The sequence below is a fragment of the Acinonyx jubatus genome, chromosome B4 (genome assembly GCF_027475565.1).
Source record: "Acinonyx jubatus isolate Ajub_Pintada_27869175 chromosome B4, VMU_Ajub_asm_v1.0, whole genome shotgun sequence".
NCBI classification, from domain to species: domain Eukaryota; kingdom Metazoa; phylum Chordata; class Mammalia; order Carnivora; family Felidae; genus Acinonyx; species Acinonyx jubatus.
The window spans coordinates 12,583,646-12,599,911 of NC_069387.1; the positions used below are offsets into that span (position 1 = coordinate 12,583,646).

A 16,266-nucleotide genomic window follows, 5' to 3' on the forward strand; every position below is an offset into this window, starting at 1 on the left:
GCTTCATCATGTGCCTTTAAAATGTTACCTATTACCAGCCACCCCCCGGGGGCTGGAAACACATCTGTTTGGCTCATTTGGTAGAGCACCCCGTTCTGCAAAGACGAGACTAATAAATGAGGATGGCAATCGTGGTGAAGTGTGAGGTCAGCCAAAGCTGTGCTGATCGACACCCTTCTGGCTTTTTTTTTTTTTTTTGAGGTGGCCTGGTGGTCTGGGAGGTCCCGGACAGAAGGTTTTTAACACTGAGGCCCTCAGTCGGCTTGCAGCTCCTGCACATGGCTTCCCACTCCCGGCTGAGACCATACCTCCTGGTGAATTCGGCCCAGACAGGAGCAGATGGCATGCCGCTTCATGCTTCAGTGCACGGGCCAGCAAGCAAATCGGACCACCCTTCTCAGCTGAGCAGATATGGATTCAACTCTATTTTTTCTCCCTTCTCTTGGCAACATGTGCTTTGGGGGAATTCCTGGTTTGCTTGGTAGAAAACCGTCCCTTGCATTTTTTTTTTTTTTAACAGAACAACATCCTTAACCACAGACGGAGCTGAAAATGCAGTGTGAGGGTGTGTACGTGGGGGTGTGCACACACGTAGAGAACCCAAGTCTGTTTGTCTGTTCTTTGCAGCACTAGTAGGGTACCAGACGTTGTATGGTTGTTTTTTTTTTTTTAAGCTCATTATAGGCGGGGAAATTTCCTTTACCCTCTATGCTGCTTTACTCAGGGCCCATATTAACTTACTCAACTTCTAAGCTGGAATATCACCAGCGTGACTTGTCAGGAGAAAAATGATGAGAAGGTTTAATCCACTGCTGCTTGTCCCTTTCACACCTGATACCCCGAGGCTGATGCCTGATGTGGAAATCCTGGACTACATGTGTCACACGCTCAGATCTCCACCAGACAGACTAGGAACTTAGCTCACAGAAATGAAATGACCCGGGGAAGCCCATCTTCGGTTCTAGACTTGGGATGGGGGCTGAAGCCTTTAATTCTAGTTGTTTCTACACTTGATCTTAGGCAAAAGGCCGAGAAGCGATAATTCCAGTTGTTTCTGATGCCGGTGCTGGGGGCCAGCATAGCGGCCACGTTACAGGTGAACTATACCGTGTCCCAGGTCTGTATTATGTAGACTTCTCACAGCGCAATGAAATGAAAACAGGATGTAGCATCAGAAGAGCTGTGCTCAAGCTGTATGCATGACTACATGACCTCAAGCAAATTAATTAACCTTCCTGAATTTCTGTTTCCTTATTAGCTGAGTTAGTGCCGGCTTCACACAGTCAGCGTAGGGGTGCCTGGGTGGCTTGGTCGGTTAAGCGTCTGACTTCAGCTCAGGTCATGATCTCGCCGTTTGTGAGTTCGAGCCCGATGTCTCCCTCTCTCTCTGCCCCTCCCCCACTGACACTCTATCTCTCTCTCTCGAAAATAAACATTAAAAAAATCAATACACAGTCAATATAAAAATTAAATGAGATGTGCCCCAGTGATACCCCAAAAGGAACTGTAAAATGTGCTCATTCCTGGGGAGGACATCCAGTATGAAATCTGGGCAGCCCTAAACAATTTGATTGTGCCCATAATCTTCTCTCTAATGATCTTCTCTCTATCCTTTAGCGGTACCCTGTCCAACAGAAATACCATGTCAGCCACAAATGTGAAGCCAGTATGAAATAAGATTTTTTTAGGAGTCCTATTAAACAAGGTTTGATTAACTTTAATTACATATTTTCTCTAACCTAATTAAGATACCCCCAAGTAGTTCATTTTTTTTTAATGTTTATTTATTTTTGAGAGAGAGAGAGAGAGAGAGAGAGAGCAAGTGGGGGAGGGGCAGAGAGAGAGGGAGACACAGAATCTGAAGCAGGCTCCAGGCTCTGAGCTGTCAGCACAGAGCCCGACGCGGGGCTCAAACCCGTGAACCGTGAGATCGTGACCTGAGCTGAAGTCAGATGCTTCACCGGATGAGCCACCCAGGCGCCCCCCAAATAGTCCATTTTCAACATGGAATCATCAATATAAAAATCATTAATAAGATTTTTTCACTTTTTTCCTTTGGTTTCCACATGAAGCCTTCCAAATCTGGTGTGTATTTTACACCACATCTCGGTTTGGGCCGCGCACATTTTGAACACTGCCATTTCACTACACAGTACAGCTTTAGATCCTTCCTGATGTTTCTGTCCCACCAGCTTTCTCAGAACTGGGGACACCGTGTAATGTACAACCAGAACCCAGCTACTATCTTTCATTCTCCTGGAAAAAAAAAAAAAAAAAGAAAAACAACAACGGGCTCCACTTCTCAGAGTCACAGGACACTCTGTTCCTCTATTTTAACAGAAGTGGATGGTCAGCAAAGTGCCGCCCAAGGCTCCTGAGAGACTGGGTCAGAGGGAGAGACACGGCAATCCTGGAATGCCGCCTGACATCCCGGGGCAGCTTCCTGAACAGAACACAAAGAGGGGTTCACGGCGGCAGGGTCGTGGGGCTGGAGAGGAATCCGATTCGTAAAGCTCTACCATCCGAGGGAGGGAAGAATTGCAGCCAACAGAGCGTAACTTCGACTCGTCTACAGCGCCGGGCACAGCCCAGAGACAAGTACGAGGCACGTGTCTGTTGTTCTTGTCCCAGCCTGCCTTCCTGTAGGACAGGCGGCCGCGTCATGTCCTAAGCCTCAGGAGAACCTAATAAGGCACGGCCACACCTCAGCCATTCCAATCTAGTGAAAATCTATTCTATTTTTAAGAAACCAAGAGAAAGAATCCGGAATCTTCCTTATTAACTGCTTCCAGTCCCCCACCTATTGACCCTCACTGTCAGGAAATTCTCCTGGGTCTTATTTAAATGATTCTCGCTAAGGCTAAAGCACAGTTCCCTTTCTTTGCTTTCAAAATGCTCCCCTCCCTAGGCAGAATAAAAAAATGAAGAAAGTAATTTTAAAGGAATAACCACCTGGAGATAGGATTTGAGAATGTTACTTTAATACAAAACACTCGTGACGCTCTCTTATCTGGCCACAGAAGGATCAGGAAGAGGCTGATAGACATACTTGAGGGCGGCCTCCCTCATTCTGACGCAGGCTTTTCCGACTACATTTCTAACTGGTTGAAACAATTTTGGCTGACAGAGCAAATGACAGGGTCTCCAGGTTGGATGGGAGGGTGATCTGGCTGGAAACCTGTCACACAACGACGATCAAGGTTGGAGGCTTGGCTTTGTCTCTTGAAAGCCCACATCATCGTTCCAGCTGTCCTTAAGTGGAATTTAAGGACTTACGGAGTCACACGGTAATGCTGTGGGGGCTGCTGGCCGTGGATTTCAAGATGCACCTTTCAAACATTAAATCCTAGCGTGTGCACTCTGGACCTTTGCCCTTTCGCCTGTACGGGTACTGAGGGATTTACTCAGGGCAATCAGGGATTTGGCAGCACAGATTCTGCTCAGTAATCCCAAAAGGGCTTTATTTTTTTTATTTATTTTTAACGTTTTATTTATTTTTGAGACAGAGAGAGACAAAGCATGAACGGGGGAGGGGCAGACAGAGAGGGAGACACAGAATCTGAAGCAGGCTCCAGGCTCCGAGCCATCAGCACAGAGCCCGACGTGGGGCTCGAACTCACAGACTGTGAGATCATGACCTGAGCCGAAGTCGGACGCTCAACCGACTGAGCCACCCAGGCGCCCCCCAAAAGGGCTTTAGAAAAAGCATTTAAATGTTGGGATTATGGCCATTTTGTTATAACCCAAAAAAGGGAAATGCTATCGTCACAGGGGCCAGGTCCATACCACTGCAGGAAATGATCTGTGAGGGTGCCCGGTTATCAGAATCCTTCTGGTCAGAGGCAGGTCTTGTTTGTTGTTGGTTCCACGTCGTTTAATGCTTCTCTCGTGCCGTCAAAGTTCTGTGAGATGTAGCCTTCGTGCGTCTCTAACTCTAACAGCGGCTGAAAAACCAGACCTCCCATCTCTGCCGCTACCTACTGATTTTATTCGACCAGCCGCTCTTGTGTAAACCTGCACATGCTTCCCCGTGGGGGATAAACGTTTCCCCCACACCTGCCTCTCCATCTAACAGACCCTGGAGGGTACACGTCGTCGGCAACACTCGCCCCTCCCCAGCTCCGCAACTCCAGGTCACAAGACTGAGAAGGGCCATTTCCTCATCTGAGCCTTGTCACAAACACTCTGAAACTGGTCTTCAAACCAACAACACCAAACCCTTCGGCCCTCAATGTACTTGGGTGACTGAGTATAAAGGAATCTGCAAGGACATCACTCTGTGGAGTTAGCAATATCAAAAAGAGAATTATGGGATCCAAGCGTTTTATTCTACCAAAAACTTAGCGTGGGTCCAAACAAGCTCAACAATATGGGACTCCCTTTAGAAAGGATTTTGTCAAAAGAACATAACCCTGAGCAAGAGAACTTTGTGGAAGAGAAAGAAAAGTCATATTTAACTTGGTGTTTGCCCACTTCCTTTTTTTTTTTTATGTATAGTTTTTTGTGTGTGTGCTAAACTAAATCCTCTGCCAAGCCATTGGTTCCATGTCAAAAAGTCCTTTGGGGAAATAATACCAGGGCATTTTAGGATTAGCCCATTCTTTCATTCCACAAGGATCTGTTCAGTGGCATTTCTGCCGGGTGCTGCGGATACACAGCGATCTTGACACGGACTCAGCCCTCAAACTGTGGGCGGCTCTGGGCAACAGAGTAAACAGGCAATGACCGCGAGCTGTGACACTGAATTGTGGCAGTGCTCGAAGAGGGGACCCACAGGGGAGGAGACACAGCCAAGAACAAGACTTGGGGGGGGGCAGGGGGTAGGGCCAAGAGGTTGGGGGAAAAGTATCTTCTAAGCCATGAACTGGAGGCTTAACAGAAACCAGCAGGGCACAGGGGTGCGGGCGTGGGAGGGAGAGTTCTAGCAAGAGGAAGTAACATGTGACGTGTGTGCCCAAGGGGACGGGCAGAGTGTAACTTCTCACCATCTGGATTGTGAAGGGCTCAGGATGGCCCTTCCTAAACTGTGCACAGCAGTAACTAAATATCTTTTCTGTGACTCAAGTTCACTTCCAGTGCCCTGGTTTACATCCTCCCAGGGCAGGCTGGCCAACAGATCATAACTTCACTGCCACTTGAGGCCTCATTTCCTGTTTCAGACAGTGGCTGTTTTCCACACCTCTAAACGCTGATTAAAAAAAAAAAAAAGCATCTAAAAAATACAAGGCCACTCCCCTACAAATTCTTCATGCTGATTCTTAACAGTTGAAAGCTCCAAATACTTCGTTAGTGATTTTGCTAACGGAGGAGATCTAACTCACTTTACACTTCCTGTATGCTGGCTCACCTCACCCCCCACATCCAAACCACAAGTCTGACTCTTAATAAGGCCATAAATCTTGGAATCTAGCCTAGGACATAATCCCAAACACGGGACAGCTCTATACACACGGGTAAATTAATGACGGCATTTGCCGGTAACAGCGGAAAAACCATAAAACAAACAAACAGAAAACCTTAAATGTACCCAAATGAGTGAACGGTTAGATAATGACGGTATATCCATTTCTGGAATTTCTGTTAATATTAACAAAGATGAAAACTTATAGCAACCTGGAAAATGCCAGTGAAAGACGTTAGGTGGAAAAATAAAATATACAGAACTACACACACTATGATGACAACCTTGCAAGAAATAGAACTACAAAAAATGCTGGAAAGGAATTTGCTGAAATGAGACTAACAGGGGAATTAGTGTGCGGTGATTATGAGCTTTTTCCTATTTTCTATGTTTCCTACATTGCGTTTGTAATGCCTTTATAATTTAAATCTAATTAAAAGTATTAATTCCTTGGGGCATCGGAGTGGCTCAGTTGGTTGAGTGTCCTACTTCAGCTCAGGTCATGATCTCACAGCTTGTGGGTTTGAGCCCCACGTCAGGTTCTGTGCTGACAGCTCAGAGCCTGGAGCCTGCTTCGGATTCTGTCTCCCTCTCTCTGCCCCTCCCCCAGTCGCGCTCTGTCTCAGTCTCTCAAAATTGAATAAATGTTAAAAAAAAAAAAAAAACGGTATTAGGGGCACCTGAGTGGCTCAGTCGGTTAAGTGTCCGACTTCAGCTCAGGTCATGATCTCATAGTTCACGGGTTCAAGTCCCGCATGGGGCTCTGTGCTGACAGCTCAGAGCCTGGAGCCTGCTTTGGATTCTGTGTCTCCCTCTCTCTCTGCCCCTCCCCTGCTCACATTCTGTCTCTCTCTTTCTCTCAAAAATAAATAAATATCAAAAAAAAAATTTTTTTAAAGCATTAATTCCTTTAAGTTAGCAACTGGAACATTTCCAAATCCAAGCGGGACGTACGAGGGAGCATGAGGTAAGGGTATTTGTACGTGAATCTTCCATTGCAACAGAACCAGTTCCTGCAGTGGAAGAGCATGCAGGTACCATTTCAATGTACTGACGAACTACAGCTTATTTGGCAAAACGTTCTGGGTAATAAGGAGCACTGCCCTGAGAGTCTGACAGACATCTGAGAATGTCGACTGCATACAGTGATAAAAGTTGGGAGTCGAACAACAGATGTAAGTTCTTTAAATCAAGTTGGGCAGCTTCACGAGTCTTTAGGGTTCTCAGTGAAACAGTGATTTTTTTTTTTTTCAACAGTAAGCTTAACAAGACCGGGGTCTCTGATTCTAATACTGCTCTGACTTCTTGGACCCTGATGTGTGCTCAGTTTGGAGATGGAGTGATTGATTTCCTGCGGGTCAAGGGACACGTAGATGTTCCAGGGTGATGTGATGTTGACCCACGGGAGGGAGGTGACTTGGCCCTTGGAGGGAAGACAGAGCCAGGAGAATGCTCCTCTTCCCCAACACTTACAAAAGCTTAACTCGAAAACAGCCAATGGTTCCCTATCCCTCTCTGAGCAGGGAAGACGACCAAATCTGTTTTAGCAGCCGCGAGGCTTATTTGTGTTATATTACAGCGAACTCCTTCAAGTACAAACAGCTAATGGCAGTTGTGGAATTTCCTTTTCTAGAGACGTGCAACAGGAGGTCAGATATACATCTGGCCTTGAATGCCTGAGGCGTGGTGTACAAAGAAACAGAACGAACGAAAATAGCACTCACACACAAAAATACCATGGTGCGCCGTCCCTCTCTCAGACACTCTGAGATACCGATTTAAAACCCGTTTATAAATGGGTGACAGGCATCTGGGGCGCCTGGGTGGCTCAGTCGGTTGAGCGTCCGACTTCGGCTCAGGTCATGATCTCGTGGTTCGTGAGTTCAAGCCCCGCGTCAGGCTCTGTGCTGACAGCTGGGGGCCCGGAGCCTGTTTCGGATTCTGTGTCTCCCTCTCTCTGACCCTCCCCCGTTCATGCTCTGTCGCTCTCTGTCTCAAAAATAAATAAACGTTAAAAAAAATTTTTTTAAAAAACAAAAAAACAAATGGGTGACGGGCATCGAGGAGGGCACTCATTACAATGAGCACTGGGTGTCGCATATAAGCGACGAACCACGGGAATCTCGTCCCGAAGCCAAGAGCACACTGTACATGCTGTGTGTTAGCTAACGTGACAATAAATTGTGTTAAAAACTAAAATAAAACCCGTTTACATATTCCCCCACCCATCGGCTGAATCGGAGACTGAACCACATCAGCCCCGGAAGAAGTTCAGAACGTTGGCCAAGAGCCACTTACCTGTACTAAGAGTTCCAGCTTCCTGTCATCCAGAAGATGTACTTGACATCGACGGCCCTCCGTCATCTACGAAGAAAGACAAACGATGGTCACTGAGAGTCTAACAGCCTGACAGATGGTTAACAGGCGCCCTATGCTGGACCACACCAGGCACAGCGCTCTGGGCAAATCTTGCAGAAGTGGCAGGAGGGGTTCCTTCCTTCCTTCCCTCCTTCCTTTAAAATCACTCAGGGAGCACTTTCTATGTGCCAGGCACTATCCTGGGAGCTGGGTGTCCAAGAGCACCCAAGACAAGGTCCCTGCCCTCATGGAGCTTACGTTCTTACGGGGGAGATATAAAATAAATTAGCAAATACATTCATAACCTGATACCAGGTGGTGAGAAGTGTTCCGCGCTTTAATCATTCTTCCGTTCAGTAATTGTTATCACCACGCATCAGGGGCAGATTTCAGCATCCCGTCTCTGCCACCTCTCCTGTCCCCTCGACAGTCCCCCTTACCGAGCACATGGGAGCAGACGACCACCCCGCGCGCAACTGCCTTTGAGGTCTGTGAAGCTTCTTTCTCCACAGGATAATCGTTTAGTACCCTAGTCCCTACACTGCTTTCACCTGTGATAGAAGAACGTGGGAGGCTAAATGCTCACAGCTAAGCCTGACCCCCGACCCTTGTGCCTTTCACAACTATCACCACCGGCCCTGTAACAGAAAGAGCATCCAGGCAAGCAAGAGGAGACCCATGCCGGGTCCTGGCCCCCCGGGTCCATTCGTCTCTGCAGCCCCATCTCCTATACAAAAGCGACTGGGCTGGTACCAATGGAGTGCCACCAGAGCTTTAATAACTGGCTTTCTGGAAGGAAGAAGCCTTAATTTGTAGCATCTGCTAGAGCCCTGGCATCCCTCTCAAAGGAAATCCTTTGAAGAATGAGGCTCCTTCTAGATGTCAGCGGGCCACCGCTCTAACCAAAACTTATCTCTCTGCACTCCAGATATCTTCACGGTGTCTGATCTCCAGTTACTGTCCACACGACAACATGGATGGTATTTCCCACACACGCAATAGACTTAAATAATTCCAGGAGCACGGATGGTAGTGAAGTCTGGTCAAATAACAGGAAATTTCCCATCCATTAGCGACGGGTTTTGAGTATTTATTACCTTTGTTTTTAATATAACATACTTGACTCTAAATTTATATAATTTAATGTCAATAATGGCTATGTTTTACCCCTGGCATGCAGAATTCCCGGAAATGTACCTACTGGCTGTTACAATGGGTAAGAGCAAGTTCCAACACCGCTGTCTGGACCAGAAGACCCAGAAGGGTCCTTCCAAGCCCTCGTATTTGTATATGACTCTGCAGCCCCCGCTGAAGCCACCTTCTTTTTGCCCAGTGAGCAGCTGCTTCATGCAGACCCAGGGGCAGGCCTGGCCTTATCTCCCTATACAGCTATGGTGGTCCCTTCTCAAGAGTGCTTTCTCCAGGAAAGATGGGAGAGATAGCATCTTCTGGCTCAACAGGGATTATTCTCTAACCATCCGCATGTCCCAAACTGGTTTGTACTCCCATGAGAAGAGTCTCCTTCGCCAGAAGGAGGGTGACTTCCTCACCCACCAAGCTACCATCAAGTCAGATTTCCTTAGTTATGGGATGTTAACCAAAACAACAGGCTCTGCCTGCATGGGGCCCGAATAAAGTCTCTTGAATGGGAGTTACAGTAATGACTCAGCAGTCCCCAGCTCTTAGAAAAATCATCACGAGAATTTTCACACGCCCATAAGCACTCCAACAGAGGTTAAAGGACGGTACAAATGGAGGAGAACTTCAGTCCAGAGGTTTGTCATTTTGCACATAAAAGCCAAAGCAGACAGCTATGGGCATGAGGCGGCTCTGTGAAAAGTCCTTATTCGTTCTTGGAACTCTTAACGTTAGGTGTTAATCGCCTTAAAAGGAGAATGGGCTCCAATCCCATTAGAAACCACTAACTGCACACAGTAGGCATCCCAGCTGCCTGACTTCATTTTTAAAAACCCATTAGCTTCAAAAAATAGACAAATGGGATTACATCATAATAAAAAGCCTTTGCCCGGCAAAGGAAACCATCAACCAAATGAAAAGTCAACCTGCTGAATGGAAGACAATTACTTGCCAGTCACATATCTGGCAAGGTGTTAATATATAAAGAACTCTTAGGACTCAGCAGCAAAACTGCAAACAATCCTATTAGAAAATGGGCAGACGGTCTGAAGGGGCATTTTTCCAAAGAAGACCTACACATGGCCAGCAGACACATGGTAAGATGCCCAACATCACTCATCGTCAGGGAAATACAAATCACAACCACAGTGAGATACCCCTCACACCTGTTAGAGTGACTAGTATCAAAAAGACAAGAAACAACAAGTGTTGATGACGATGTAGAGAAGAGGGAACCTTCGTGGATGGCTGGTGGGAACGCAGGCTGGTGCAGCCCCTGTGGAAAACGGTATGGAGGTTCCTCAAAAAATTAAAAATAGAACTACCCCACGATACAGTCATTCCACTTCTGGGTATTTATCCAGAGAAGATGAGAACACGAATTCGAGAAGATAAATGTATCCCCCTTTTCCCTGCATCATTATTTACAGCAGAGAAGGCACAGAAGCAACCTACGTGTCCACTGGTGGATAAATGGATAAAGAACACGTGGTACGTATATTCAGCGGAGTATCGTTTAGCTAGAAGAAAGAAGGAAATCTTGCCATTTGTGACAATACGGATGGACATTGAGGGCATCAGGCTAAGTGAAATAAGTCGGAGAAAGACAAATGACCTCACTTATATTTGAAATTTACACAAACAAACAAAAAAAGAAAGAAATTCATGAACACAGAGAACCTACTGGTAGTTGTAGAGCTGGGGGGAATTGGTGAAGTGGGTCCAAATGTCAAAAGGTACAAAGTCCCAGCAATTCAGTTCTTAAAAGAAAGAACCCAAGGTTAACACAGAGGAGGTTCAAGGAAGAAAAAGTGCACAACCGTCCAGCACATTATTTTGAAATTCCTTTAAAGACATTATAGGTTTCAGAAAATTCTCTGAAGGGTGGGGGACACAGGAGAATTTTTATAAAGGAAACCTGCCTGTCCCTATAGAACCTTCAGAACACAAAGTGTTTTTTTAATGGTTATTTATTTTTCAGAGAGAGAAAGAGAGCAGGGGAGGGGCAGAGGGATAGGGAGACAGAGAATCCCAAGCAGGCCCCTTGCTGTCAACACCGAGCCCGATGTGGGGGCTTGAACTCATAAACTGTGAGATCATGACTTGAGCTGAAACCAAGAGTCAGATGCTCAGCCAACTGAGCTAGCCAGGTGTCCCTAAAACACGTTTGGAGCTTTGTTTTATCATAAAAGCTAAGGACATAAACACGTTCTTGACTTACTTATCCACATTTCAACAAAACTGATACAAACAAAGGGAAATTGGAATCGCCAAGATATCAAATAAAGGTGTGTTTTTTTTGTTTGTTTTGTTTCTTGTTTTTTAGAGAGAGAGAGAAAGCACAAGCAAAGGGAAAGGGAGGGAGAGAATCTTCAGTAGGCTCCACGCACAGCATGGAGCCCCACGAGGGGCTCAATCCCACAACCCTGGGATCATGACCTGAAAAGAAATCAAGACTCAGATGCTCAACTGACTGAGCCACCCAGGCTCCCCTCAAATGAAGGTTTAATTGCAACACCAAAGAGGCCGTATATCATTTTCTCAGAATTATTTCGAAGCACGCAAAGTGTGACGTGACACTGAGCTCACACCCGCACATAAAAGTTTTACTGTGCGGCTCTCATTTTCATCTGAAAGATAAAATCCTCATTCCGTCAAAGAATCTCACCTTATCTGCTCAGCAGTTGAAGGAATTAACTACCCCTGGAGAGGTGACGCTCTACTGAATTTTTCCAAATTCATTCTTCTATTCCAAAGAGCCTCCATTTTCAGGCCTGGGGAATTTATGACCACGCACCCTGTGTTACCAGGGAATTTACACGCTGTCTCCCTTTGGGAAGGCCAAAATGTCCCTGGGCGGTAGGGGCGGGGGGGGGGGGGGGGACGCAGCCCAGAGAACTGAGTCCAAACAGAAACCCAACTTTGAATCATCAAGGTTTCATTTTGAAAGTATGCCTGTCTTTTGATGGCACTGATGGGGCTTTTTTTTTTTTTTTTTTTCCTCAAAAGGGGGACGGTCTGTTGTTACGGACTGAAGGAAGACAGGCCCGTCCTGCTCTCCTCAGTTCAGAAAAGGTTCACCATCCTGGACGTGTGCGAGAAAGAGTGGACATCTGCAGCTTTGTCTGCCTTGCCAGGCCTACTCAAGTTTTCTTTTGAAACTGAACAACTGTAAAATAATAGTGCTTTGCTTGTTTTCATTTTCAGCTGCTCAGACACAATTGGGAGCCTTGGCGTCCCTCTCAGAGGAAATCCTTTCGGAGAACACGGCTTCTTGTAGATGTCAGCTGGCCGTTACCCCAACATAAATCGTCTTGCCACAAATACAATTCTACACCAAGCAGAGGCCGGCCAAATGCACCGTGATGCTCAAGGATATATAGAAAAGCGTGACTTTGGAAGCTGGGGTCCACGCTGCTGATCCAACTCTGCGGTTAAGACACACACGGAATCAGGAAGACTGTGCATAAACAGAGACGTGCATTTACGACGCCGGCTTAGGTGAGCAGAGCCGAAAATGAAACAGTATGTGTAGTTTAAAGGCAGCCTATAAAATCATCGCGCGTGTGGACAGGAATCGGGAGGCCAACATAAAAATAGTTGGTGTGCTAGGGTAATAGGCTTACGGGCAGTTTCCTCACAAACCATCCAAATATGACTGACTTTTTTTTTTTTTTCAGTTAAAACAAATGTAAAAACAAGAAACTTTATCTAGAAAAACAAAATCACGGTGTTTGAGGTCAGCCAGAGGAAATGGATCCTGAGAAGCTTCTTTCTCAACGAATCAGTTTTAGATTGCCTGTGTTTTTTAACGTATCGAATCACATTCATGAGTTTACAAATGAGAATTGTAATGGTCACACGGGTGGGTCGGAATACTGAAGACGAACGACCCGATACATCCTCTCTCTGCACGTGGAATTTAAAAAAATGGCAACCAGAAGTTACCAGGCTTCGCATTATGACTCTTTTCTCTACACATCACCTTTCCCTCTCACTCCCTCCTGCTCTCCCTCCTCCCTCTCCTGTTTTTGTCCCTTGCCAAATAATTTATGCACTGTGGTACACACGAACGGAGGAAGCGCTCTGAAGAAATAACCCGAGTTCGGGGCTCAGTCGGTTGAGTGTCGGACTTGGGCTCAGGTCATGATCTCGCAGTCTGTGAGTTCGAGCCCCGCGTCGGGCTCTGTGCTGAGCGCTCAGAGCCTGGAGCCTGTTTCCGATTCTGAGTCTCCCTCTTTCTCTACCTCTCCACCGCTCATGCTCTCTTAATGTCTCAAAAATAAACATTAAAAAAAAAAATTAAAGAGATAACCCGAGTTCCACTGTTTATGACATTTTCATAGAAACCTAATGCAGGTGTACAAACGGTTACAGGGGTCACTGATTCTGAGCTTGGAAACGCACGTGGCTTTCAAAAATAAGCATTTCATTAGCACGTGTGACCATTACATTTCCTGAGGCACATTTATAGCGAGACTGTGATCCTGAGGCACCCGGCAGTGGGGTGAGGGCAGGGTGGGCACAGGGGAGGGGAGGCAGCATTCACAGCCGGCAAAAATACCTTTGAACCTTGCTTCCACACGCCCACTTGGTTGGTCTCTGGGCCCAGTAAGTTATCGTGTTGCGACTCCTATTCGTTTTAGAGACCGTGACTTTCTCAGGCAATAAAATGAGAAATATTAAAGACTCAGGGCGCCTGGGTGGCTCAGTCAGTTAAGCTTCTGACTTCGGCTCAGGTCATGATCTCACAGTTCGTGGGTTCAAGCCCTGTGTCGGGCTCTGTGCTGACAGCTCGGAGCCTGGAGCCTGCTTCTGATTCTGTGTCTCCCTCACTCTCTGCTTCTCCCCTGCTCATGCTCTGTCTCGCTCTTTCTCAAAATGAATAAACATTAAAAAAAAAAAAAAAAGAAATACTAAAGACTCACTAGGATTGTATAAAGTGAAGAATTCACATTTCTAAAACATCTTCATTTAGGAAAGTTATCAATACTCCTCCCCCCTCCAAAATCCTGAAATCCTATCCTTTAAAATTTTATCATCATGTAGAAAATTCGGATTTCAAAAGCATGCAAGCCAAGGCCCCAACAGAGACAAGCCTCCTGTCCTAGCCTGGTCCGTTAGACCACAGAGCATCCCAAGGCTGCCACATGGGGGGGTGTGCTACCCAACACCTCACAATCCGCCCTTTGACCTGGGCCCGTCTGTGGCTCAGAAGGAAATTCCAGAGACATGACTACAATGTCTCAGCACAACTCACTGTTGGAGCGTCTGCTCTTGGGGTCAGCTCCCCACGTCACATCCCTCCCTCGTTCTTCTGAGAGCTTCCTCTCGGACTGACGAAGCCCCAGCGACCCGGCTCAGGTGCCAGAAAGTCACAGGATCACAAAATCTCAACGATCCCAACACTGTCACCTCCAAGAGACGAACAAAGGCGATACTTTCACGGCGGCCTCAAGAAATGCAGCTCACCGCGAACACGCAGACAGAAAGGACTTCAGGCAAATTAAAATTTGTGGAAAATATGCATACATTTGCTGATGCTCACACTTAACCTGTAGCATGGAAATGCCAGAGACAATTAATTATTATAATGTAATATTATAATATCATAACAGGCCTGGGGAGCCTCTGCCCATAATCTTTAAAGATTAAGGGTATTTTGCCCAGCTTTATCATCCATAATCTCCTCTCCCCCATCTCAAACCTACCTTTTCTGTCTTTACGCGACATCATATTAAAATAACACAGCAGTGGAAGGAGACACAAGGTGACAAACACCAGAAGTCTGATTCAGAGAGAATGATCTTGTCCCTGTTTTGCCCCCTGTCCTCTGGCAAACTGTTTCACCTCCGCCTAGACCACAAGGTGGACCGAAGAGAAAGACACACACCGGCGTGTCCTTGAGACTCTTGGCTGCAGAATCCAGTTGTAACCTCTAAAACCCAGATGAAAGTGATTAGCGAGGGGCTCTATTACAAATTCACATGGTGATGCGACGGATTATGAAAGTGAACTAGCCTTGCATTCTTCAAAGCTCAACCTCCCACACGTTTGCATTTGATGAGGGCACAAGCTGGTCCAATGCTTTACCAGAGGACATCTGTAAAGCATGCTTTTTAAGAGTCTTTTTTTTTTCTTTAACGTTTATTTATTTTGAGAGAGAGAGCAAGCACGAGTGGGGCAGGGGCAGAGGGAGAACAGAGAGGGTCTGAAGCAGGCTCTAAGTCGACAGCACAGAGACTGACGTGGGGCTCGAACTCATGAACCGTGAGATCATGACCTGAGCCGAAGTCAGACACTTAACCGACTGAGCCCCAGGCGTCCCCGTAAAGCCTGTTTTAAGGCCACAGTTGCTCAGATCCTGCTTCTGCCTTCAGCAAAAGGAATGAGGTTTTCTCCGCGGGAAAACAAGTCGTGGTGCTGTGGGTGCGCTTAGGGCTTGAGGGCAGCACAGGGCCGCTCGCTGCTCTGGGGTAGACGGTGCTAACCCGGACTCTGCCACCCAGAGGACCAGCGTCGCGTGTGATGGAGCCACAAGTCCTACAGGACAAGCCATCCCCATTCTCCCCAGGTGGTGCTGCAGGGCAGAGGCTCAGGAAGCACTAACGTTCTCTGGGTCTGATGTTTAGAAGACAAGGAAGTGGACCCAGACAGTTAAGCAGTAAGGGCAGACAGGAAGCTCCACTGCTGGGCTTGGTGATCCCGGTGAAGAGGAACTCTGACCCAGAGTGAAGCCGTGGGCTGTGGAGAAGGAGGGAGGGAGGAGGGAGGGAGGAGAGAAGGAGGGAAGGAAGGAGGGAGGAAGGAGGGAGGAAGGAGAGAGGGAGGGAGGGAGAAAGGAGAGAGGGAGGGAAGGAGGGAGGGAAGGAGGGGGGAGGGAAAGAGGGAGGAGGGGAGGAGGGAGGGAAAGATGGAAGGGGGGAGGGAAAGAGGGAGGGAGGGAGAGAGGGAGGAGGAAAGGAGGGAGGGAAGGAGGGGGGAGGGTAAGAGGGAGGAGGGAAGGAGGGAGGAGGGAAGGAGGGAGGGAAAGAGGGAGGAGGGAAGGAGGGAGGGAAGGGGAGGAGGAAAAGAGGGAGGAGGGAAGGAGGGAGGGAAGGAGGGAGGGAAGGAGGGAGGAGGGGAGGAGGGAAGGAAGGAGGGGGAAGGGAATGAGGGAGGGAAGGAGGGGGAAGGGAATGAGGGAGGGAAGGAGGGGGGAGGGAAAGAGGGAGGAGGGAAGGAGGGAGGAGGAAAGGAGGGAGGGAAGGGGGGAGGAGGAAAAGAGGGAGGAGGGAAGGGGGAGGGAGGGAGGAGGGAAGGAAGGGAAGAGGGAAGGGTACTCTTCCCACCTTCCAACAAAACACTGCAATTGGAGGACAAGCTATTGA

The 16,266-nt window shown here is 47.4% G+C and overlaps 1 protein-coding gene across 10 annotated transcripts in view; it reads right to left on the minus strand.

The window, feature by feature from the left end:
* The window catches only part of FRMD4A (FERM domain containing 4A), a 606,423-nt gene that overhangs the window by 179,412 nt on the left and 410,745 nt on the right, over window positions 1-16,266 (minus strand). For all 10 annotated transcript variants that reach the window (XM_053225322.1, XM_027073468.2, XM_053225320.1 and 7 more), the window contains one exon: window positions 7,700-7,765. In XM_053225322.1, the coding sequence (XP_053081297.1) occupies window positions 7,700-7,765 (66 nt within the window). The remainder of the gene's footprint in view (window positions 1-7,699; window positions 7,766-16,266) is intronic.